Raw genomic sequence first — 21,133 nt, forward strand, 5'->3', positions numbered from 1 at the left:
CCATCCCATAATACTCCATGCAACCTTGTTAACCCTATGCCAGCTCTCGGGCTATGAGGGCAGTGTGGGGCTCAATGCTGCTGCCAGCTTCCCGCAGCCTCCGGTGAGCAGGGCACGTGTCCCACGGGCAGAGGGCTGGGTGGCCCGGTGATGCCCCAGCTGCGGGCAGAGCTCCAAGGCTGATCGCCGTCCCGAGAGTGCATGGAGCCAGCCCCAGGAGATGCCGGCTGCCCCTCCGGGGGCCCAGCAGCATGGGCACAACTGCCCAGTAGTGCCCCGGCCGAGGACAGAGAGCCCTTTCAGCCCGGGAGTGACAAAGCCCATAGGAATGCAGCTCCATCCCATCCCCATCGCGTCCCTGCCACTACACAGCCCCCACGACTTGGCCTCCCTCTGCATGCAGAGCCACCGGAGGTGCCCGCACCCAGCACCAGGCCGTCTCTGCAGGGCACAGCAGGACTGGGGACAGCCCCTGTCCCCAAGGGCAGGGGTTTAAGCCTCTCTACCAGGGATCGGGGGCTCAGCACCAGGGAGCCTGGCCACAACCCCCAGACATTGTGACCACGGCCGGAGGCTCCAGGCAGGGAGGGCACAGGGCACAGGGCTACAGAGCCGGGTATGATCTCAGTTCAGACCCCATCCCCAGCAGGTCTCAGCCCCAGCACAAAGCCCCAGACACTCGGTGAGCGCCAACGTTGCTTTATTTGGAAGGTGAATCCATAGGCACCAGAGACAGGGCTGGAGGGGTACAGAGCTGGCGTGACAGGCAGGGCTGCGGGAAGCTGGGGAAAGGCACTTGTGGCAGCAGAAGCCCCGCTGGGCGTCTCCGGCAGCCTGGGCCAGGGGCTGCACCGGAGCAGGCGGGGGCAGGCGGTGTCGGGGACCAGCCCTGACACAGGGTAGGGGCAGCGCGTCCTGCCCAGGGAAGGAGTAGGTGGCCTGGGGGCTGGCAGGGCCCCCGAGCACAAGGGGGGATCGGCTGGGACAGCACCTCACGATGGAAGCAGTGGCTCAGCACCAATCCCGGACCCCTCTGTGCCCCAGGGGGATCACAGCTGCTGCTCTTCACGCCAAAAAGGCACCAGGGAACCTCAGGCAACAGCCAGAGCCTGTGGCCAGCTGCTGGGAACACTTGCACCACTGATGTGAGCCCATGCAGAGATGGGGGCAGACCCTCCCTCGCACTGGGAGTGATGGAGAGGACCTGCCCCCAGGGAGGGCAAGGAGGGCTCCTGGCAGGGCAGCCCCAGTGCAATGCTCCTCCAAAAATCCCCAGTCTCTGGCTGCCTGTTGCTCCAGTCGGCCCTGCACAGCCCCCTCAGGGCTTGGCACTTGGCGGGCTGTGGAGGCTGATCCAGGGCCAGGAGAGGCCTCCAGTCGGCCCCACCACAGGCGTCCTCTTCTGTTCCCCAAGATGGGCTGTGTCCCCGCAAAGCCTGGCCCCAGCTCCCCTGGGACCACAGTGCTGGCAGGAGCCCAGCACCGCCATGCTGCCGCACTCACCCTTTCCCTCCACTTTGCTCCGGTCTCCGGGCAGCGCAGGGCCCCGAGATGGAGCCAGAGAGTCCCGGGACGAGGGTTTTCTGGGATGATAAACCAAGTGCCGCGGAGCCAGGCAGGGCTGCAGGGCAGTCTCCAGCGCCGCTGGCGAAGCTGTGCCTGTCCCTGCCAAAGCAGCCGGGCCCTGGGGCAGGCTCGATGGCTCCAGATGGCTCAGAGCCACAAACCTCACTGCAGGAGGGCAGGACCCGGTGCCTCGCTCCCTGCTCCCCCAGGGGCACCTGGCCCCATCCCCAGGCAGTACAAACCCCAAGGCTGGAGGAATTTACCCCCCGCCCAGGGTCACAGGACCAGGCTATGTCCCCGCTCACCCTTCCTCTCGACCCGCAGCGATGGAGGCCTTGCTGCCCCGCGCGGGCTCAGACCCGAAACGGGACAGCGTGTCCGGGGGGCCAGGGTGATGCTGGGTCAGGCTGTGCGGGACCTGGGTGTCTCCGCATCCCCAGAACGCAGGGCAGGGAGGGGCTGAGCCCCGCGGGGCTATGGCAAGACAGCGGACGTGTTCAGGCCAGACAGGAGGAGGGGCCCGGGCTGGGGAAGCGGAGATCAGAGCCTCCGTTAGGGAACTGCACGGTCGGGAACTGCAGGAGGGGGTTGCCAGTGGGTGGGGGGGGGTTTATGGCCACCCAACCCCACTACGCACCACTGCCCCCTGCTCAGCTCCCCCAGGCCAGTCCCCCTCCACCCCGGGGACAGGTCGGCACCCACCTGAGCAGGCAGCGTTTGCAAGGCCGGGGGCAGGGGAGTTGGGCAGGGGCCCTGGGGGGCTCCCAGAAATTGGGGTCCCTCTTAGGAGCTCTCCGCTTGGGTCCTTCCACTTGCGATAGCCTACGTCTGTCCGTCTTTTTGTCCAGGGGTGGGAGAGGGGCCTGTGCAGCGGCTGGGTGTCCACGCAGTGGGATGTGGGGGAAGCCGTGCTCAGGGAAGGCCCCTGTCTGTCCATCCGTCTGCGCAGGAGTCTCCGGAGGAAGCGCGGTGCAGTCAGCCAGGAGGGGATGGGGCGGCAGGGTCGCTTCGTCCCAAAGCAGGGCTGTGCTCTGTCCGCGGGCGAGGAGAAGGGGAGCCGAGCGCCGCGGGGTCTCAGATGATGTCGCGCTGGTCCCGGCAGCGCCGTGACAGGCAGTAGAGCCCAGAGAAGAGGTACAGGCAGGCGGCGATGCCCCCGCAGACGGAGGCGCTCAGGTAGGCGCTGTAGAGGCAGTGCTGGCTGTAGCCCGGCAGGTTGCAATAGCTTTTCCTCCCGGCCTTGTAGCCCATGATGCCGGTGGCGGCCGCGTAGAGCCCCACACCCAGCGCCAGGTCGTGCACCAGGTTGGTGAGGAGCCAGCGGGAGCCCAGCCAGGGCACCAGCGCCCAGCGCCCCAGCAGGCTCAGCCCGAAGAGGGCCAGGGTGAGGAGCCAGACCAGGACGGCGGCGAAGAGGGCGAAGTGGGCCGCCCCCTCGTACTTGTGAGCCGCCACCGTCACCCAGAAGGCAGCGCCCAGCGCCAGCTGCCCCAGGCGCAGCAGGCCCAGCGGGCTCCGCAGGTAGGCACCGTGGAGGCTGAGGGAGCCGCGGGCCGGCGGCCCCGGGGGCGGCGGCACTGCCGGGGGAGCCGTGCGGGCCATGGCGGGGCCCTGCCTGCTCCGGCGCGGCTCGGGCGGGACTCAGGGCCCCGGTGGCGACTTCCTCCCCCGGCCGCTGCCAAACATCTGGCGCTTAACGGCCCTCCCCGCGCGGGGCCTCTGCTCTCCTCTCCTCCCCGCCCCGCCCCCGCGCCCCGCCGCGCCTCCCGCCGGCCCACCGGACACCCGCCCGTGCCCGCCGCCGCCGCGCCCCTCCCGTCCCGGGGCCCCGGGGGCGGGGGGGGGCCGCGCCGCGGGAGAGGCGGCGGCGGGGTCGGGGCCGGGGGGGAGCGCGCCGGGGCTCCCCTCTACGTCACCGGGGATTCCCTCTCGGTGTGACGCCCGCCGCGCCCTCCCCCGCCTGTTGACATCACTTGCGCCACGTGTCCCCCCGCCGAGAGGGCGGAGCGGCCGCGCCCCTCGGCGCCGATTGGTCCCGGCCGCGGGAGGCGGGCGCGGATTGGTGGCGCGGCGCGGCGCCGGGCGGGTGAATGAACGGGGCGCGGGGCAGCGGCGGGACCCCGGCGCGGCGGCGCGGAGCGGCCCCGGGAGCGCGGCGGCGGCGGCGGCCCCCCGGCCCCGGCCGCCACCGCCAGGTCTGTGCCGGGGGGCGGCGGGGGGAAAGCGGGTCGAAAGCGGGTCACGGCGGGGCCCAGCGCCCCGGGCACCGGCGGGGCGGGACCGGACCTGCGTGCGCCGGCCCGAGCCGGGCGCCTCCCGCGTCCCCGGGCGGCCCCGCCCGAGCGGCTGGCCTCCCGCCCGGCGCCCCGGCCCGCCCTCTCCCTGCAGCCGCGGCGCGTCCTTCCCCCGCCGCCCGCCCTTCCTCGCTGGGCACCCGCTCCCCCGGGCCGGGCGGCGGGAGCGGAGCCTGACGCCGTCTCTCCGGTGCCCGCAGCGGCCGGAGCCATGGGGACGCCGGCCTCGGTGGTGAGCGACCCTCCGGGGCGGGCGGCGCCCGCAGCCCGCGGCCGCAAGCGGGCCTCGGCCAACATCTTCCAGGGCGTGGGGCTGCCGGAGCTGCGGAGCCTGTTCCGGAGCGGCGGGGCCGAGCGGCCCGAGGAGCGCGCCCGCCTCGTCTGCCGGTACGCGGGGCAGCGGCGCATGGCGCGGGCCCTGCGGCGGCTCCGGCCGGCCCGGGCCGGCGGCGGGATGGCGGCCCTGCGGCGCTTCGGCCGCCGGCGGTAGGTGCAGGCCGGGGCGGCAAGGCGGGGGGAACCGGGGGGAAGCGCGGCCGCGCCGCTAACACCCGCCTCTTCCCCGCAGGACGACGGAGAAGGAGCCGGAGGGCGCCCGTGGGACCGAGGCACCCTCGGGGGCCGTGGAGCAGCGCTGAGCGGGCGGAGGAGCAGGGCTGCTGGACAGCGGGTGCCGGGACAGCCGGGCTCTCCGAGGACACTAAGTGTACCGCACAGGGTGCAGCGGTTAATAAAAGGTGGACGGCGGTGGCTGGGTGAGGCTCTGGTTGTGTCCTGCCAACCCCTGGCCTTCCCCCAGGGCGGCAGGACCTTGGTCCAGGCCGTTGCACTGGACCTGGGGCAAGGGGAACATGCCCGACCCGCTCTGGGCTGCTGCAGAGACACGGAGGCAGCCGGCTGAACGGCAGCTCTGTTATTCAGACAGTTGCATGGTTTAAATACATTACATACATTTCTACAGTGCATTAGAACAATACATTTTGGGTCACTCGGAGATGCAGCTGGGCCTGACCGGGGAGCTGGGGTCGCACTGCTGCCCGCCCTCTGCTTGCGCAGCCAGTGCTGAGCCCCCTCCCCGCGCAGGAGGCAAGGGAGCTGCTCTCCCCTCCCAGGCTCAAGCAGCAGAGCCCCGACCTGCCTTCATTCCCCCCCACCCCCCAAAGATGGGCTAACAGGACAGCGAGACCCAACACCGGCTTTCCCCAGCAGCAGGAGAAGCCGCAGCTCAAGGCAAGCGGATGCAGGCAGCAGCCCTGGTACCGTTTTATACAACACAAGCTCAGCAGCTTCTGGGGAGAGAAGGGCTCACTGCCTCACCCACCCACAGCAGGCCTGTGAGATTGTCAGCACCGGGGCAGCCAGGAGCCCATGCTGGCCCCCCCGCGCTCCCATCACACCTCCCACCCGTGCAGAAGAGCCCCGCCGGCCCTTCCCCAGAAGCCCCCTGCCCCTCGAGGGGGCCCTAGGCACAGACAAAGCTGGCACCATGCTGGCTGCACAGCAGCCAGGGAGCTTGCTGGGAGCAGGGGCAAAAGCCAAGCAAGAGCAGCAGTGGAGACCTGGCAGGAGGGCTGGACTGGGGCAGCAGAGGGGGAGAAGGCGCTCGTACCCACCCTCAGCCCTCTCCAGCTGGGGGGCATGAAGCTACAGCCCCTCCCAGAGCCGCCTGCTCTTCACAAGGACACGCCAGCACCTCTTTCCCCTTAGTGTCTAACTGCACCCAAGCCAGCCCTGTGAGTTGTCCCTCGTACGTCCCCTCCTCAAGCCCCCAGCCAGAGAACAGCCGTTCATTGCGGTCCCCGCTGCGCCAGCGGGCAGCAGGAACTCCCCCTGAGGAAAGCAGCGTGCACGGGGTTGGGGCAGAGGAGGGACAGTGGAGGAGTACAGCACTCCCTTGGGGAAAGGGAGGGGGTGTAACCTGCTACAGGCCTTCCCAGCTCGACAGCCGGCACGGCAGGGAAGAAAAGGGCCAGTGGCTGGTGTAAAGGGCTGGACGGATCCTGGCCCGGGCAGCCTGCTCATCCCAGCCCCAAGCAGGGGTGCTCAGAACTGCATGCAGGCCAAGGGAGGGAGGCAGGGGCAGGGTCCCAGCCACACCACGGCTCCCAGGGGATTCCCACACATCCCCCTGGGCTCTGCCCCAGGCAGGGCACTGAGCTCCAACGGAGCTGGGGAGGGACCATGCCCGACCTGCCTGGCTCCTCCAGTTCAGCTGCAGGTTCCTCCAGCCGCACCTGCTCGCTCTACCCAGAAGGTTGAGTCCCAGCCACAGGAGCTGGCGGTGGCCCGGCTCCTCTCGCAGTGCTAGTCCGAGGCGGCCAAGCCCTGCCCGCGGCTCCCACAGCTACCACCATGAGAAGAAAGGCTTCCGGCTCTGGAAGCTCTGCGTGTAGGACTCGCTGGAGGTGCGCTGGTGGGAACGTGCCGTTTCCACAATCACAGGTGGCATCTGAACCAGGTGCAGGGGGCTCTTCCCGTCTTTCAGCGCCTGAGTCAGGTTCAGGATCTGTATGGCACAAGAGAGCAATGCTGGAGCTGCCCCGCCGGAGCAACAGAGCATCCACCCCAGCACCCTTCCTGCCCCACAGGGACGAGGCTCCATACCTCACCCATCTGCCTTCCCTACACACAGCTTACCTGACCTCTCATGACAGCAATCTGCTTGTGAAACTGTCCCCTGTCAAAGCCAGGGTCTTTCTGAAAGAGAGAGCAGAAAACACAGTGGGATTCACCCAGAGATGCCTGTTCCCCAAGCAAGCCTCTCTCCTCCCTGTCCCACGCGTTTCCTGCCTCTCCCCACACTGAATCTTCAGCTCCTGGTAGAGAGATAATCCTGCTATGCCTCAGTCTAGAAACACTGTCAGGAGCTTGGCCACCTTTCTGTCCCCTGCAGCCTTGACAGGGAGCTCCCCAACGCCACCCCCGCTTTTCTTTCTCCCAAGCCATCCTTGCCCGCTCCCCCAGCTCACCTTGAAGAGCTCATACAGATCTTCCTCCAGGTCCTTCACAAAGTTGGGGTCCGAGATCTTGGGAAGAATCAGGTCCTTGATCTCCTGTGAAAAGGGGATTTTGGCCTGGGGCAGCCATGCCCAGTAGAACGGATCTGTGGGAGGAAGCAGGAGAAATTAAGAGCTGGGGAAGGCAAAGCATGGTGCCATATACCCCTGGGTGCCAGATCACCTGCGTCTGGGACACAGGGTCCAGCACCCACTTCCTACAGCCTCTGCTGAGGCGGAGCTGCCCATGAACCCAGAAGGTTTGCAGAGGGACAGCCCTAGCCCTCTCCTCTCCAGCCCTTGAAGAAGATGCCTGAGTGTGGAGTTGTATGGCTCGCCAGGGTGCCCTGGCACAGCCTGAGGGACTCACATGCTCTCCAGGAGTCCGGATGTTTCAAGGGAAAAGCCAAACCGTTGTCTATAGCAGCCAGCTTGATGATGGGTTCCTTCACCACCACCCAGTCGCTGTCCTGGAAGGAAGCAGAGCATGTCACAAGGAGCCCCCCCCAGCAGGAACAGTCCCTCTCCCACTCCCTGCAGCCCCACTGCCAGGACCTTTGCCCTGGCTACCACAGAGGCACAGCAGTCTCTCACCCACAGTGTGGCCCCTTGCCCGCAGGGAAACACTGCCTGCTTCAGGTGGGAAGGGGACAAAGCTGCTCCCCTCCCCAGGCCTCACCTCAGGGATGCACAGGTCCAGCAACACCAGTTTTCCCCACAGAGCCCTGATGCATCCTCACAAAATCCCACTAGGCCACAAACCACCAACAGAGAGGGCAATGAAAAGCCCAGGAGACAAGATCAGGCCTCCACACGCTCGGAAACCCAAGCCAGCTGGGAAATCCCCGGCCCGCCTGCCAGGCGGGCAGCTTGCAGGAGCAGAGCCCCCCACAGAACCCCTGCCCGGGAAGAGCCGCTCACCCGCACGCCCGCGCTGTCCAGGGGACAGTCATACTTGATGAGCCAGTTGTCATTGCCCCGATCTGCAGGGAGATAAAACCAGCTGTGTCAGTGCCAGGGCTTGCCTGCACCACGCCGGGCAGAAGATTACTCCTCCTCTGACCCAGAAGTGAGACAGACCAGTTTTAGGCCCAAACTCTACCCCAGAGCCCTCAAGCTTGCTGCAGGCCCGGGAAGCCACATCAACCCCCACACAAGCAGCCCTGGAGACTGGAGAGGTCCACATATCCCCAGCTTGCAAGAGAAAGGCCAGCCTGCAAGCCCCGGAGTGCTACCCCGACCCCTTCCAGCCTGGCAGGAACTCAGAAGCCCAACATGAGATGGCACAGTCAGGTGATGGATCTCCAGATGTCCCTGGATCCTCGCAGCTGGCAAACCTTCACCTCAGCACTGTGGTGGATCCAGATCTCCCAGAATGCAGGCCAGCAGCCAGAGCATGGCTGCAGTGGTGGGCAGCCACAGCAGCTGCACTCTACCCACAGGCAGCTGCCACCTGGCAGCAACCAAGTGGTGTTGAGAGGAGTTTTGGGTGCCGGCAAGAGATGCCAAGCCCCTGCCCCCCTCTTTCTCCAGCTGGCAGGACTTGAAGGAGCAGGTGGCATCCCAGGCCAGGCAGTCGGCCCTACCTGTGTTTCTGATGATGTAGTCCAGCACCACCAGCCGCTCGAACTGCAGCAGCAGCTGCCGGTTGGTGTTCTCCGGCAGCGGCTCAGCTTCAAACCGTCGCAGCCAGTAGTCAGCATCCTTGTAACCTTCCACAAAGAGCTGGAAGGAGCCCACCTGAAGCAAGGAGAGGCTGCGTTATAGGAGGCCGCAGAGGACAGAGAAGCGGTGACAGGCAGGGGCCGAGGCCAGCAGCCCTACCTTGGGCGGCAGACCAATGCGGTTGAAGCGCTGGCCGACTTTCGGCACCTTCTCCAGGGCCAGCCTCTTCCCTCGGGACTTCACCCTGTCGATGGCACTGTAGTTAAAGGTCTCGCTGGCCAGATACACCACCTGCGGGGACAGGAGCACAGACATCAGCAGGGACACCTGGCAATTGTCACAGGACTGCCTGATAAAACCAAGACACGGCATTTCCCACAGCTCTGCCCAGCACAAGGATCCCCATGGCTTGAGCAGGAGCAGTCCATGTCCAGAGCTCTCAACACAACATCTCCAAGGTCAGCAGTGCCACAAGACGGGTGCAAGCAGAGCTGTGCAGATGCACACGAAAGCCTCCCTGGGACAAGATCCCAGCAGCTGTCCCCTCACCTTTGTGCGGGGAACAATGTTGAGTTCCAGTTTCTGGTCCACCAGGCTGGCACCTGCTTCCGACAGGTAGCCCTGGTTGAGGACGAGGCAGTCTCTCCCAAAGCAGCATGGGCAGCACAACTTCTGCAGCCACTTGGTCCACTTGGGGTTCAGCTGCCCATACGGCTCCTCATTCTTGGGCTTGAAGACACCAATGATTTTCTGTGAGCAGAGAGAAGAGGGCTGACTCAAGGCAGTTGGCAGAATCAGGACACTCTCCCCGAGCCAGCCCACAGTGGAGACACTCAGGGATGGGCCCAGAACAGCCCTTCACTGAGGCAATAACCAGCCCCTGGGACCAGGCAGACCCCGCAACTCGCAGGAGGGAGGCAGGCAGGACCCTTCTCCAGCCAGTGCCCCATCCCACAAGAGCAGGGTGCTGCCCAAAGTCCTTCATACCCAGCTCACAAAACTGGAAATGACCCTCCTTGTCCCAAAAGACATCATGCTGTCCCCTGGTAAACATCCCAGTCCCATCCCAGCGACCTTTGGATGGCTGGGGAGACCTATTGCTCCCTGCTGCTCATTATGTCCATGCAGCAGAGGGAGGGGGATAGCGATCCCTGCCCTGGCTCCAAAATCCATTGAACAGAGCTGATCCCAAACTGACCAGAGGAAATGGGACCAGAACAGCTGAGCAGCTGGAGGACCACCGAGGAGCCCAGGGCTCTGTGCTGGTGGGCCCAGCTAGAGACAGCAGAGGGGCTGGCTCTGTGGGTACACTGTGGGCAAGAGGGCACAGGCAGCTCCCAACTGGCCACCAGCTGGTACCAGCAGCACCCCCAGACCCTCAATCCAGCCTCGCACACATCGACACAGGTACCCCACCGCTGCAGAGGGCACAGAAGGCACTGCACCGTCACCAAGTCGGCATTGCCAAGTCACACAGCTGAGACAAGGGTCAGGGCCGGAGCAAGGCCACCTGCCCCAGCAGGCCAGGCACCCCTGGGGTGCTGTGCAGCAGCGCCGGGCTGGCGGCCCCTGCTTGGGGGTGACTCATCAGCACACACGACCAGCCCTCCTCCCCACAGCTGGTGCCAGCCCTGGCCTGGGTGGGTGGCACCTCCCCAAGCCGAGCTCCTGCCACAATGTGGAAGGGGACATGAGTCTCAGCACCTCAGCAGGGGACCTCAGTGCAATCCCAGGCTGCCAGGGGCCAGAAGCCAGCCCAGGGCAGGCAGGAGCAAGGTTTTGTCCACCAGGAAGAGGGAGAGGAAGGGTTTGAGGGAACAGGACCACTTTGGCCATCCCCAGATCACATGGAGGAGCCACTTCCCCTGAGCAGGAGGCAGGAAAGCAATCCCCTCATCAGCCCCACGTGAAGGCACACAACTGCCAACATGCACTTGGATTTGAGCCTGCAAGAGGCTCATCGGGAGCTCTGGCAGCACAGAGCCCTGTGCCCTGTGGAACTAGTCCGGTAAAGCAAGGCCCAGCCGGGCAGGGACAGCGCGGGAGCAGAGGCCAGAGGCCTGGCACCACAGTGTCCCCTTCCAGACAGACCTGTGCCAGGAGCAGCGCTGGCAGCTAGAACAGGTCTGCCTGGCGCCAGCAGCAGGGCAGAGGAAGCGGGGCCAGCCCAGAGGCGCAGCCAGCAGTTGGGGTAACCACAGCCAGCAGGGCTGGTGAAGCACATCCCAGCTGGGACACCTTGGGCCTCAGCAGCCCAGAGGGAAGCAGACACAAGAGAAAAGTTTTTCGCCTGATGCCTTCACCCTCTGCCCACAACAGCAGTGCGCTGCGCTCCCTCCTGTGCCAGCAGCGGGGAGATTTTGGTGACCCCGGGCAGCAAGCCACAGAAACCAGACACACACCACATCCACTGACATCACAGGAGTCCGGGGGACCTGCCAGGTGACACGGCCAGGAGTACACGGACTTTGGCTCCTCGCACACATCCTCCACCAGCCCTTGCTGAGCTCGGGCCTCCTGCCACCCCCAGGCAGCTGATCCAGCCACCCACCCCAGCAACACCACATCTCGTATTGGGCAACGGGAGGGAGCAGGGCTGCGGCAGGAGGAAGTGTGTATTGCCCCACAGCCCGCCAGCTCAGCTGGGTAGGAAAAGTAGGGCACACCAGAGACCGGAGAGCCCAGTCCTGCGTCCCAGGAAGCATCCCGGCACACACGCGGCGAGGGAGTCACGGGAAGCAGCAGCAGCTCAAGTAATTGGGCTGGGCACTGCAGGTCACAAGACAAGCCAGCCTGTGCTACACACACATCCAGTCAGTGGTGTGGAGGCGGCTGCCACACAGCTGACCACATCTATAAGGGACCAGCTATATGTCGAGGACTTTGCCGCAATTGTATCAGCCGCGCAGCCCCAGAGGAGACGTCTCGCTCCAGTCTCACAGGCCAAAAGCCATCTCAGCTCTCAGAGCGGCAGCCCTGGGGCTGGAGTCACCGCGGGCAGGAGATGCTGACCGTGGTCAGGAGATGCAGGTGCACAGGCCTGGGGGAGAGGGTGCCCCTTCCTCTCCGGGCAGGGGAGCCACAGAAGCGGCTGAAGCAGCACTGGGACACAGCTGCCCCCCACTCTTGCTGCTGGCCCCACTGCACTTCTCCCCGGGGAAGCCCAGGGCGGCTCCGGCCGCTCCCCCAGGGCCAGTCACCCGGGCCAGTACCACCGGTTCCCCGGGAGCGCCCTCCTCCCGGCCAGCGGCCGCCCGCTCCCGGGACGGGCGGACGGACGGACACACGGGGCCGGGGCCAGCTCACCCCCTGCGGGTCCTTGACGAAGTAGCTGCCGCTGGAGCCCTGCGAGATGCGCTCGGGGAAGATGCCGCGCTCGCTGGCCAGCTCGGCCCGCCGCACCACCTCGGCGAACTCGGGGTCCTCGGGGAAGTCGTTCCGCTCCCGCTGCGCCGCCGCCGCCGCCTGGGCTTGGGCCTGCGCCGCCGCTTGGGCCTGGGCCTGGGCCTGCGCCGCCGCCGCCGCCGCCGGGCCCCGCGCCCCGCGCTCCAGCAGCGGCTGCCGCTCGCGGTCCCGGCCGCCGGGGGAGCCCGGAGGGGAGGGCGGCGGGGGGGCGGCGGCGGGCGGGAGGGCGCGCACGGCACCCCCCGGCAGCCCGTAGTCGGGGGCCTGCGCCCGCTCCGGCGACACCAGCGGGCTCGTCTCGTCCATCGCGCCCGCCCGCCCGGCCCCGCCGCACCGCCCGCGCCCGCCGCTTCCGCTCGCGTCACCGCGCCGCCACGCCCCATTGGCTGCTCCGCCCCCGCCCCGCCCCGCCCCGCCCGGGCGTTGCCGTGGGAAGCGCGCCCGCCGCGGGGGCGGCTGCGGCCGCGGTACCGGATGAGGCGGGCTCGCCTCGCCTCGCCCCGCTCGCCCGTGGGGGCTCGGGGGGGGTCCGCTGGCCCCACGCCCCCGCTGTGGGGGGGCCTGGCGCCGGTGCCCCGCACAAAGATGGCCGCTCGGGAGAGGCAGCCGTCCTCGCTGCCCTTCGCAAAGATGGCGGCAGGGCGGGGGCGCGGCCCCGCTGCCGACACGCCCGGGGACGGAGGAGGCCGCCTTGCCCCACACAAAGATGGCGGATGGCGAGGGCGTGCTGCGAAGCTGGCCAGTGAGCAGCCGCGTTGCTAGCGGTTGCTGTGGAGACAGCCAACGACGGGCGGGGATGGACGCTGGCGGCGTGGCACCGCCCGGCGGGGCGGGGGGCTGGCAGGGGAGGCGGCCGCGCCACCGCCCCTCGGCGGGACCCCCGTGGGGAGCGGTGCGGGCGGCCAGCGCCGAGCCAGGTGAGCGCGGCCCGCGGGTCCCTGCGCCGCCCGCACCGCCCCGGGGCAGGCACCGGGCCTGCCGGCATCGCCACGGGTGTCCCCGTGGGGCGTGCGTGCACCGCCCGTGGGTGCGTGGACCCGGTGGGGCGTGCATGCATCAGCCGTGGGTGCATGGACCTGGTGGGGCGTGCATGCATCAGCCGTGGGTGCATGGACACAGCAGAGCATGCATGCATCAGCCGTGGGTGCATGGACCTGGTGGGGCGTGCATGCATCAGCCGTGGGTGCATGGACACAGCAGAGCATGCATGCATCAGCCGTGGGTGCATGGACACAGTGGAGCATGCATGCATCAGCCGTGGGTGCATGGACCTGGCGGGGCATGCATGCATCAGCCGCAGGTGTACGGACCCAATGGGGCGTGCATGCATCAGCCGTGGGTGCAATCACCACCGCTGGGCACACTGCCCAGGCGGGGGATGTGCGTGTGTCCCCTGTGGGTGTGTGGCACGGGCAGGGTGTGCCTCCCTTGCCCCAGGGGTGTGTGGCCCAGCTGGGTCATGCACCCCTCGCCTCTCTACATGGCTCCAGCCCGTGGGTGCATGGCCCAGGCAGGTCGTGGGCTCGGAGTCGAGGTGTGCACGGCATCGCCCCTACTTGCTGCAGTGCTGCGCATGCCGCGCTCCGGCGTGTGTGGGTGCCAGCGGGGGGACATCCAGCTGCTGGGCAGGCTGGGTTGCTCACGGAGCAAACCCTGCCCGTTCCCCAGATTAAGTCGCAGGTCCAGGCACAGGCCGTGCTGGTGGTGGGAGCCCTCCCATGCAACAGGCACTATCGGCCCTGCAGCAGCACCCTCTCCTTCTCCTGGTACCACCGGAGGCATCCCCAGAGGTGCTGGGCAGGCTGCAGGCTGGGGAGCTGGCGCTGAGCTCCTGGTCTCTGCTATCAGCAGAGAGCACTGTTCAGTTACTGCTCGGCTTGGCTAGGGGCCATTTCTCCTCTGGACACGAAGCCCTTGCAAGTTCCCTGCGGTGCTGCTGGGTGCTGCATCTGCCCGGTCGGCGTGGCTCAGCACCCATCTCTCCAGGGATGCGCAGCCTGGTGTGAGCGGGGGTACCCCCTTTTGAAGCGGGGAGCCCCTTCCCATCACAGGCACCACCTGAGCTGCACCAGGAGCCACCGGAGAGGCATTGCCAGCCCACCTGTGGGGCCAGCTCCATGCCGGTGCCTTCCCTGGGTGCTGGGGAGAGCTGTGCTGTGCAGGAGCGGCTCTGGGGGTGTGCAGGGCTCTGGGGGCTGCTCACTGTCAGCAGGCAGGTTTGCAAACCCTCGGTAGCTGAGCAAGGCCCTGAAGACCCAGGATTCTCTTTCCACTGTCCCTCTTAGGATGAGTGGCCACTCCATCCCTGGGGGTGAGCCAGGTCTGCCCGTCCTCCACACTGGAGCTGGAAACCCCATAAGCTCTCTGCTCCCTCCCCTGAAGAGCTGGCACCACGCACAACCTGGCAAGCATCTCCTCTCCAAATGCCTGTTGCTTCCCAGGCCTGCCCCAGTGGAGCCGGGGGTGTCCCCTGGCCTGAGCGTGCTGCGGTGCAGGACCCCCTCGGGTCCCGCTGGGGAGCCGTGCCGGAAGCAGCCACCTCCTGCCAGGCTCCTGTTCCTGACACTCACTTATGTTTCACGGGGCTGTGACCCCTGTGGGCTTGCATTGCTCCCAGCCCTGCAGCTGGGCGGGCAGCAACCTGAACCTGGCAGCTGGGGTTTCAGAGGCAGAGCAGGGCAGTGCAGGGCAGCCGAGCTCCTGGGGTCACCTCATCTGCGGTGTGCCCCAGCAGAGCCATCCCCAGGGCAGACGCGTGCCTCTCCATGAGCTGAGGGGACATCAGGGCGCTGGGTGAGCTGGGCTGTTCCCCCCACCCGGCAGCCACCCTCCACACCTCTCCCTGCCAGGTCTTGCCCTGCGCTGCTGGAGGCTGTCACCATGACCCTCACCAAAGGCTCCTTCACCTACTCCAACGGGGAGGAGTATCGTGGCGAGTGGAAGGAAGGTGAGATGGGGCAGGAGGGGATGGTGCTGCCTGCACTGGGGGCCGAGCAGCCCCCGTGTCCCTACCCAGCACCATGCTGGGGCAGGTCCTGCCTCCATCCGTCCAGCACTGCCTGTTTCTGCCCTCGCCTAGGTCGCAGGCACGGCGTCGGCCAGCTGACATTTGCCGATGGCACTGCTTACGTGGGGCACTTCGAGAATGGGCTCTTTCACGGCTGTGGTGTGCTCACCTTCCCCGACGGCTCCAGGTGAGCGTGGCACCCCCATGTACACCTCCCCCAGCATCCCTGCTTGCCACGGGGAGCTGCTGCCTTAGGAGCTCCTCCCGTGCAGGTACGAGGGGGAGTTTGTGCAGGGCAAGTTCAACGGCGTCGGCGTCTTCACCCGCTGCGACAACATGACGTTTGAGGGCGAGTTCAAAGGCGGGCGCGTGTACGGCTTCGGTGAGTGCCCGGCAGCACGGTGTGGGCAGCCGCAGCCCCATGTGGCCCCAGCTCAGCACGGCCCCATCCAGTGTCTCCCGCTCCATCCCTCCAGCCCTGGCCCCGGTGTGTGCTGCTCCCTGCCCCGTCACTCCCGGCCCTTCCCTCCCCTCCCCAGGTCTCCTGACCTTCCCTGACGGCTCCCATGGGGTGCCCCGCAACGAGGGCTTCTTCGAGAACAACAAGCTGCTGCGGCGGGAGAAGTGCCCGGCTGTCATCCAGAGGGCCCAGGGTGCCTCCAAGTCTGCCCACAACCTGACAGCTTGACGGTGCCCCGTGCCCTCCTTCCACTGCGGTGGGGACCCCCACACCGGGCACTGGCTGGCCCCGCCGTCCCCGGAGCAGGGATGCAGCACTGCTGGGTGCCCCCCCTGCCCTCCGCTCGCTGGCCACCCAGCCTTGGTGGGGCTGGGGTCTGCACCAAGCCACCTTGCTGAACCCCTGCCAGTGGGGGGGACGGGGCTCCCTGCTCTCCACCCAAGTGCCCTGGGGCGGCCGTGGTGCCTTCTCTCTCTGGCTGTAGCCCTGGCACCCTCTGGAGCATCTGGGGCCCAGCCCCTCTGCCCTCTTGGGAAGGCTGTGGACCACCAGGGCTGCCAGCCAGCCGCGGGGGACGGAGCAGGGGTGTATGGACTGGGGCTGGCCCCTGACCCCACTGCCAGGGTGCCTTGGCCGTGGGCTGCTGGCTGGACCATGCGCCCGCAGAGAGGCAGCTCCTGGCCCGCTTCGCTACCCTGGTCCCAAGGCAGAGTGGGCACCCCAGGCACCCCATGGCCTGTGCCCTCAGCTCTGGGTGACTGGCCATCCCCCTGTATGCCCTGGGCAGGGTGACATGGTGCCCCTGAAGGACCCAGCCTGTTCTCGGGGCCAGACAATGGGCTGTGCGCCCCCTCGTCCCTGTGCCAATCCAGCCCACCCACTGCCTTAGGGACATCTGCAACAGCATCCCCACCAAGGGGGACCAGGGGACTCCCAGCCTGGCCCATGTCTGCTGCACACTGGGGGAGGGCAGGAACGATGGTGAGCAAGGAGCAGGGTCAGCTGGAGCCCAGGATGAGGGGCAAGAGCAGGGCTGCATGGGGTGCCAGGGCTGGAGCAGGGCGCCTGGGCAGGGCAGGCAGGGATAGCGGCATGGCGAAGGGGCAGGCAGGGTGGGCAGGGGGCACACAGCTCCCCATCTTGCCCCCCACATGCATCCTTCCTCTCCTCCGCTGCATGCTCACCTTCACCCCTGGTGCGGTCTGGCTGGCTGCAGCGTGGGGGTCCTGGCAGCCCTCACAGCCCGGTGGTGGGCTGCAGGGGCCATGCCCTCTCTGCCAGTCTCTGCCTGCACTGGTCCCGTGCCTTGCCATGACCCTGCCTTGTGCTGCTGCCTGCATGGGCCTCAGCTGAGTAAACCACGTTGCCAAACTCCCGGGCTGTGTTCTTTTTGCTGGGAGCAGGGACCGGGTGGGGGGCTGCTTGCGCGGGCAGGACTGCAGACACAGAGAGGGGGCAGCAGGTTTATTCCCGGCTCACAGCACGGGGATCCATCCCTTCCCAGGTAGGGACGGCAGGACCCTGGGGGCTGGCGGGGATGCAAGGGTGGCTGAGGGTGCTGGGTGTCCCCCCTACCCACTCTGCCCAGGGCAGCCCTGTCCAGCAGGAGGGAGTGAGATGTGTGGCTTTCTCCTGGCCATGTCCCAGTGTTCCCACCATGTCCCCAGCTCCTGGTGTCCCTGGCTCCCGTGCCTTCCCGGTGCGGAGAGGGGCAGGGGGGTCCCCTCACAACCAGCCGTTGGTGCTGAAGGCGCCCCTCAGCTCCTCAACCTGGGGGGCGCTCAGCGGGGCCAGGGGTGCACGGCAGGGACCCCCGTAGTAGCCGAACCACTCCATGGCCTTCTTCAGCCCCGGGATCCCAAACCGGCGGGTGACCTGTGGGAGGGAGGGCGTGGGGGCTTGCCGGCTCCTGTGGGACAGGACGGCATGCTCCGCGGGCCCTGCTCCTGCCGACCCTGCTCCTTGCTCGCCATCACTCCTGCCCTCCCCCATGTGGGGCTGCAGGGCTGGGCAGGGTGCAGGGTGGCTGCAGCCCCCCATGAAGTACCCACCGTGGGGTGGGGGCACAGAGCACGGCCACACAGGGGAGCATCCCTGTGGCACGGTGGGCTCTTTGCAGCAGGGATGGTGTGGGGCCTGGGGAGGAGCAGCTCTTCCTCCCAGCGCTGCCTATAAATATCCAGCAAGGCTCCCGCGGCGGGTCAGGAAGGTGCCCGCTGCCAGCGGACACGCTGTTCTTGGCATGGCAGGGCTGGCATTTCCCACCCCGCCGCCTCCAGCCTGGCTCAGCTCACTGGCCGGGTGCTGTGCCATCCTGTCCCCCCTGGACCACCGCTCCACCCCCTGCAGCCCCAGGGACCTCCATCCTTTGCTGCCTCCCAGCTCTGCCGTGGCCCGGCACCCACCCCTCAGCATCCCCGGGGGTGCTGCCCACTCACCGCCACGTTGGGCTCGATGAGCCGGTGCTGCAGGTCGCGGGCCTCCTGCCAGCGGCCCTCGCGGCACAGGCGGTCCAGCTGGCACAGCGGGGCCCCCAGGACGTTGGCAAGAGCACAGACCCCCCCAGAGGCACCTGGGAACACCAGGGCATGTTGGCAGCCGGCTCAGCACGCCGTGCCCAGCCAGCACCTCCTGGGCACCGCCGCCCCTTGCCTGCCTCCCCCTGCCCGGCTGCCAGTCCTCGCCAGTGCCCCCAGGGCAGCACCCCATGTCCCCAGCCGAGCAGGGGCAGCAGCACCTACCTAGGGCGTAGCTCGCCAGCAGGAAGCCAGCCGATCCTGCCAGCACCTGGAAATCCTCCTGCTGTGTCTTGTGGACCATCAGCCCCATGCGGGTGATCTGGGGAGAGACATGCTGTGCCCTGGCATCACCCCGTCCCGCCACCATAGTGCTCCTGCTGGCACCCCCAGGGAAAGGCTGCAAGTCCCAGCTCCCCATTCCCAGCTTGGGGCCAGGTTTGGTGGCAGCCAGCCCCGGGAAAGCCCTGCCCCACTCACATCCCCACCGCTGTCCTTGATCCCGAGGATGTTGGGGTGCTGAGCCAGGGCAAGGACAGCCTCCAGGGGCAGGTCCAGGCCAGTGTTAGCGGGGACGCTGTAGAGCACCACGGGGATGGGGGATGCGTCGGCGACCTGCAGGCAGAGCTCAGCAGCTGGGGTGGGTTGGAGACATTTGGGATGTGCTCCCTATTCCACTGCCCTGGCTGGGGCTGCCGGTGGTCAGCAGGCACGGCTCACCTCTGTGTAGTGCTGGACCAGGGCAGCGCTGGTCATGGCTCCCCGGTAGTAGCAGGGCGTCACGACCAGCGCCACGTCGGCCCCCGCCTCTGCCATGCTGACTGTCAGCTCGATGGTGGCCTGGGTGGCTGGGGAGGAGGCAGAGGGGTGAGGGGTGCCCCGGAGGGGACACACAGCCCCCGCGCTGCCCACACAGGCACTCACATTCACAGCCTGAGCCAGCCAGCAGCAGGCGTTCCCTGGGCAGAGCCCGGCGCACACAGCTCACCACCTCCAGCCGCTCGCGGGGTGCCAGGTAGGGGTACTCCCCGTTGGAGCCCAGCACCACCAGCCCTGAAATGCAAGCGTGGGGAGGGCAGGGCTCGGGCACAGGAGCAGGGTGCCCATGCAGTGGCCATTCCTGCCCTCTCCACACCCCACTCTCAGGTGGGCACCAGGCACCCGGAGCAGCCCGCATCCAGCAGCCCCCTTGGGCTGGGAGGCTCTCACAGGTGCCCTGCAAAGCCCTGGGCTCCCCCCCAAAGGGCACATGTGTGTATGTGCCACCCAGATGGCAGTGCCCACCTGCACTGCGCTGAGCACCAGCGGTGCCATCCCTTAGCCAGGCACCCTCGTGCATGCCGTGCGTGCACCCTGTGGGCTGAACACACCACCTGCCTGCCTCCATCCCCAGAAACTGCCCCACACAGCACTGCTAGAAAGGCATTTATTGGTGCCTGCAGCCAGACTGTGCCACCCTGTCCCCGGCTGGGACACACAGACCCTTTCCTTGGGACACTGCCAGCACCACGGGCACAGGCAGCTCCAGCCCAGTGCTGCCAGGCTCTGCCACAGCATCCAGGGCTCCAGGATGCCAGGAGGGTTGGGTTTCCCCATTATCCCCTCTCCCTTCCCTGGGCACCCAGCTCTGCAGCCCACAGTGTGCCCTCTCCTGTCACTGTTCCCGCAGCCCTGGACTTACAGCCTGGTCAGAGGAGGGGAGACCCTGGGACACATTCCTGTGACCCCCAGCCTCTTCCTCTCCTCCCATCCATCCATCCTGGGCAATCAGCAGATACACATCGCATGGCACTGAATTTGTGTGTGCGCACGGGTGTGCAGAGGGTAGGTGCAAGCCTGCAGCTACACGTGGAGGATGTGTGCAAGCCTGCACGAGTGGAGTGTGCATGCAAGCATGCACCAAGGTGTGGTGGGGTAGTGCAAGGACACACGCGTGTGCCTGGGCTGCCTGGGCACTTGCCATGCAAAGGGCCCCAGGTGGGTCACCCGAGGGGTTGCCAGCCCCAGAGCAAAGTCCAGCTGGAGGCCGAGCACCCTTGGGAGGCCAGCAGGCTGCCTGCATGCTGCTGCGCAGCCCCTGAGGTGGGCAGGGATCTGGCAGGAGCCTGCACGAGAGGGGCAGCACCTACCTCGGAAGGGGATGCTGGCGTAGCGGCGCATGTTCTCCTCCAGCCGGGCGTAGTCCACCTCCTGTGTGGGTGAGAAGGGGGTGGTGAGGGGCGGGAAGATGCCCCTGAGGTCCAGTGTGTGCCCCGCTCCTGGAGGGACACTGAGCCCCCGGCACTGCCCGGGGGCTGCCCAGCGCAGAGCTGCCAGGACGGGCCGGAGGGCCGAAGCGAGGCAGGTGCTGAGCGCCATGATGGCTGGGTGCTGCCGCCGGCTGTGCTGCCTGCCCTGCCGAGGGACTGTTAATGTTTGACGGGGCACGTGAGGGACCTGCGACCCAGCTGGACGGACAATGTGGGAGGTGGTACTGGGTGAGCTCAGGATGCTTTTCCTCCCCTCCAGGAGCTGGCTGCAGGAGCTCAGCACCCCTCCGGGTGAGCCCCAGCCACCCCAGCTGCACTTTCCCTTCCACTTGCCAGCCCTGGCAGCCATCCCTCTGCCACCTACGGGACCGGGCTGCAGGGCCAGGGAGGGACCAGGCATTGCGGGGAGTCCCGGGGCTGTGGGTAGGGTTCGCCTGCTCTGGGTGTTGGTGTAGGGTCTCCTGTAAATGGGCAAGTGGGAGCATTTCTGGGTAGGGAGCAATGAGCACCGCACTCAGCAGAAGTGACCCAGCCTGCAAAGGGGCCACGGTGTGCCCCCAGGGATGGCTCCAGTGGGGAAGGCAGGAGAAGAAGCAGCCATCCAGCCCCACAGAGTGGCTGCCCAGCAGGGGTACAAGTGCTGCTTCCCTGCACAACCCCAGCCTCCAGCACAGCATGGAGCTGCCCTCGATGTAGTTTTCCTCCCTGAGCTTGCCCAGGTGGGACTTTGAAGCACTGCGAGCAACCAGGGCATCCCTGGTTGTTGATGTTGAAGATGTAGTAGTTGAAGATGTCCCTGCCAATTGCAGGGGGGATGGACTAGATGACCTTTAAAGGTCCCTTCCACCCCAAAGCATTCTATGATTCTATGATCCCGCAGTGAGGAGTTCCACCCTTGAACCACTTGTGTCCTGGCCCCATGGTGTCACCTACACTCGAATCCCTGTGCTAGGAGTCAGGGCACATCCGTGCTGG

The 21,133-nt window shown here is 67.1% G+C and overlaps 5 protein-coding genes across 8 annotated transcripts; 2 read left to right on the top strand and 3 right to left on the bottom strand.

Moving 5' to 3' along the window:
- Positions 1–683: 683 nt before the first annotated feature.
- On the bottom strand, positions 684–3,466 carry MARVELD1 (MARVEL domain containing 1). Its single transcript, XM_009466190.2, has 2 exons — positions 2,269–3,466; positions 684–2,091 (listed from the first exon to the last, which is right to left on the bottom strand). The coding sequence occupies exon 1, from the start codon at positions 3,166–3,168 to the stop codon at positions 2,641–2,643; it is 528 nt and encodes a 175-aa protein (XP_009464465.2). The 5' UTR covers positions 3,169–3,466; the 3' UTR covers positions 684–2,091; positions 2,269–2,640.
- Positions 3,467–3,777: 311 nt separating this feature from the next.
- AVPI1 (arginine vasopressin induced 1) lies at positions 3,778–4,611 on the top strand. 2 transcript variants are annotated; one of them, XM_087767258.1, is made up of 2 exons: positions 3,778–4,346; positions 4,429–4,611. In XM_087767258.1, the coding sequence occupies exons 1-2, from the start codon at positions 4,072–4,074 to the stop codon at positions 4,496–4,498; spliced, it is 345 nt and encodes a 114-aa protein (XP_087623384.1). In that variant the 5' UTR covers positions 3,778–4,071; the 3' UTR covers positions 4,499–4,611. The 2 variants fall into 2 exon arrangements, with proteins under 2 accessions (XP_087623384.1, XP_087623385.1); XM_087767259.1 differs by having other exon boundaries at positions 3,778–4,247.
- A 182-nt stretch (positions 4,612–4,793) lies between these two features.
- On the bottom strand, positions 4,794–12,257 carry PI4K2A (phosphatidylinositol 4-kinase type 2 alpha). The gene is made up of 9 exons (XM_087767257.1): positions 11,828–12,257; positions 9,071–9,271; positions 8,681–8,812; positions 8,443–8,596; positions 7,778–7,839; positions 7,227–7,326; positions 6,830–6,963; positions 6,498–6,557; positions 4,794–6,366 (listed from the first exon to the last, which is right to left on the bottom strand). Exons 1-9 carry the CDS (start codon positions 12,230–12,232, stop codon positions 6,205–6,207), a joined length of 1,410 nt encoding a protein of 469 aa, XP_087623383.1. The 5' UTR covers positions 12,233–12,257; the 3' UTR covers positions 4,794–6,204.
- A 133-nt stretch (positions 12,258–12,390) lies between these two features.
- MORN4 (MORN repeat containing 4) lies at positions 12,391–16,768 on the top strand. Of its 2 annotated transcripts, none has more exons than XM_087765779.1 (5): positions 12,391–12,953; positions 14,776–14,873; positions 15,006–15,120; positions 15,206–15,315; positions 15,473–16,768. In XM_087765779.1, the coding sequence occupies exons 2-5, from the start codon at positions 14,807–14,809 to the stop codon at positions 15,619–15,621; spliced, it is 441 nt and encodes a 146-aa protein (XP_087621905.1). In that variant the 5' UTR covers positions 12,391–12,953; positions 14,776–14,806; the 3' UTR covers positions 15,622–16,768. The 2 variants fall into 2 exon arrangements, with proteins under 2 accessions (XP_087621905.1, XP_087621904.1); XM_087765778.1 differs by having other exon boundaries at positions 12,397–12,843.
- Positions 16,769–16,842: 74 nt separating this feature from the next.
- On the bottom strand, positions 16,843–20,331 carry HOGA1 (4-hydroxy-2-oxoglutarate aldolase 1). 2 transcript variants are annotated; one of them, XM_009465173.2, is made up of 7 exons: positions 20,039–20,329; positions 18,834–18,962; positions 18,630–18,757; positions 18,390–18,524; positions 18,135–18,231; positions 17,832–17,965; positions 16,843–17,268 (listed from the first exon to the last, which is right to left on the bottom strand). In XM_009465173.2, exons 1-7 carry the CDS (start codon positions 20,265–20,267, stop codon positions 17,119–17,121), a joined length of 1,002 nt encoding a protein of 333 aa, XP_009463448.1. In that variant the 5' UTR covers positions 20,268–20,329; the 3' UTR covers positions 16,843–17,118. The 2 variants fall into 2 exon arrangements, with proteins under 2 accessions (XP_009463448.1, XP_087622560.1); XM_087766434.1 differs by lacking the exon at positions 18,834–18,962 and having other exon boundaries at positions 20,039–20,331.
- Between the last annotated feature and the right edge of the window lie 802 nt (positions 20,332–21,133).

Source organism: Nipponia nippon, unplaced genomic scaffold, assembly GCF_047370975.1.
Source record: "Nipponia nippon isolate SJK-2023a ecotype South Korea unplaced genomic scaffold, ASM4737097v1 scaffold_3, whole genome shotgun sequence".
Lineage (NCBI taxonomy): Eukaryota > Metazoa > Chordata > Aves > Pelecaniformes > Threskiornithidae > Nipponia > Nipponia nippon.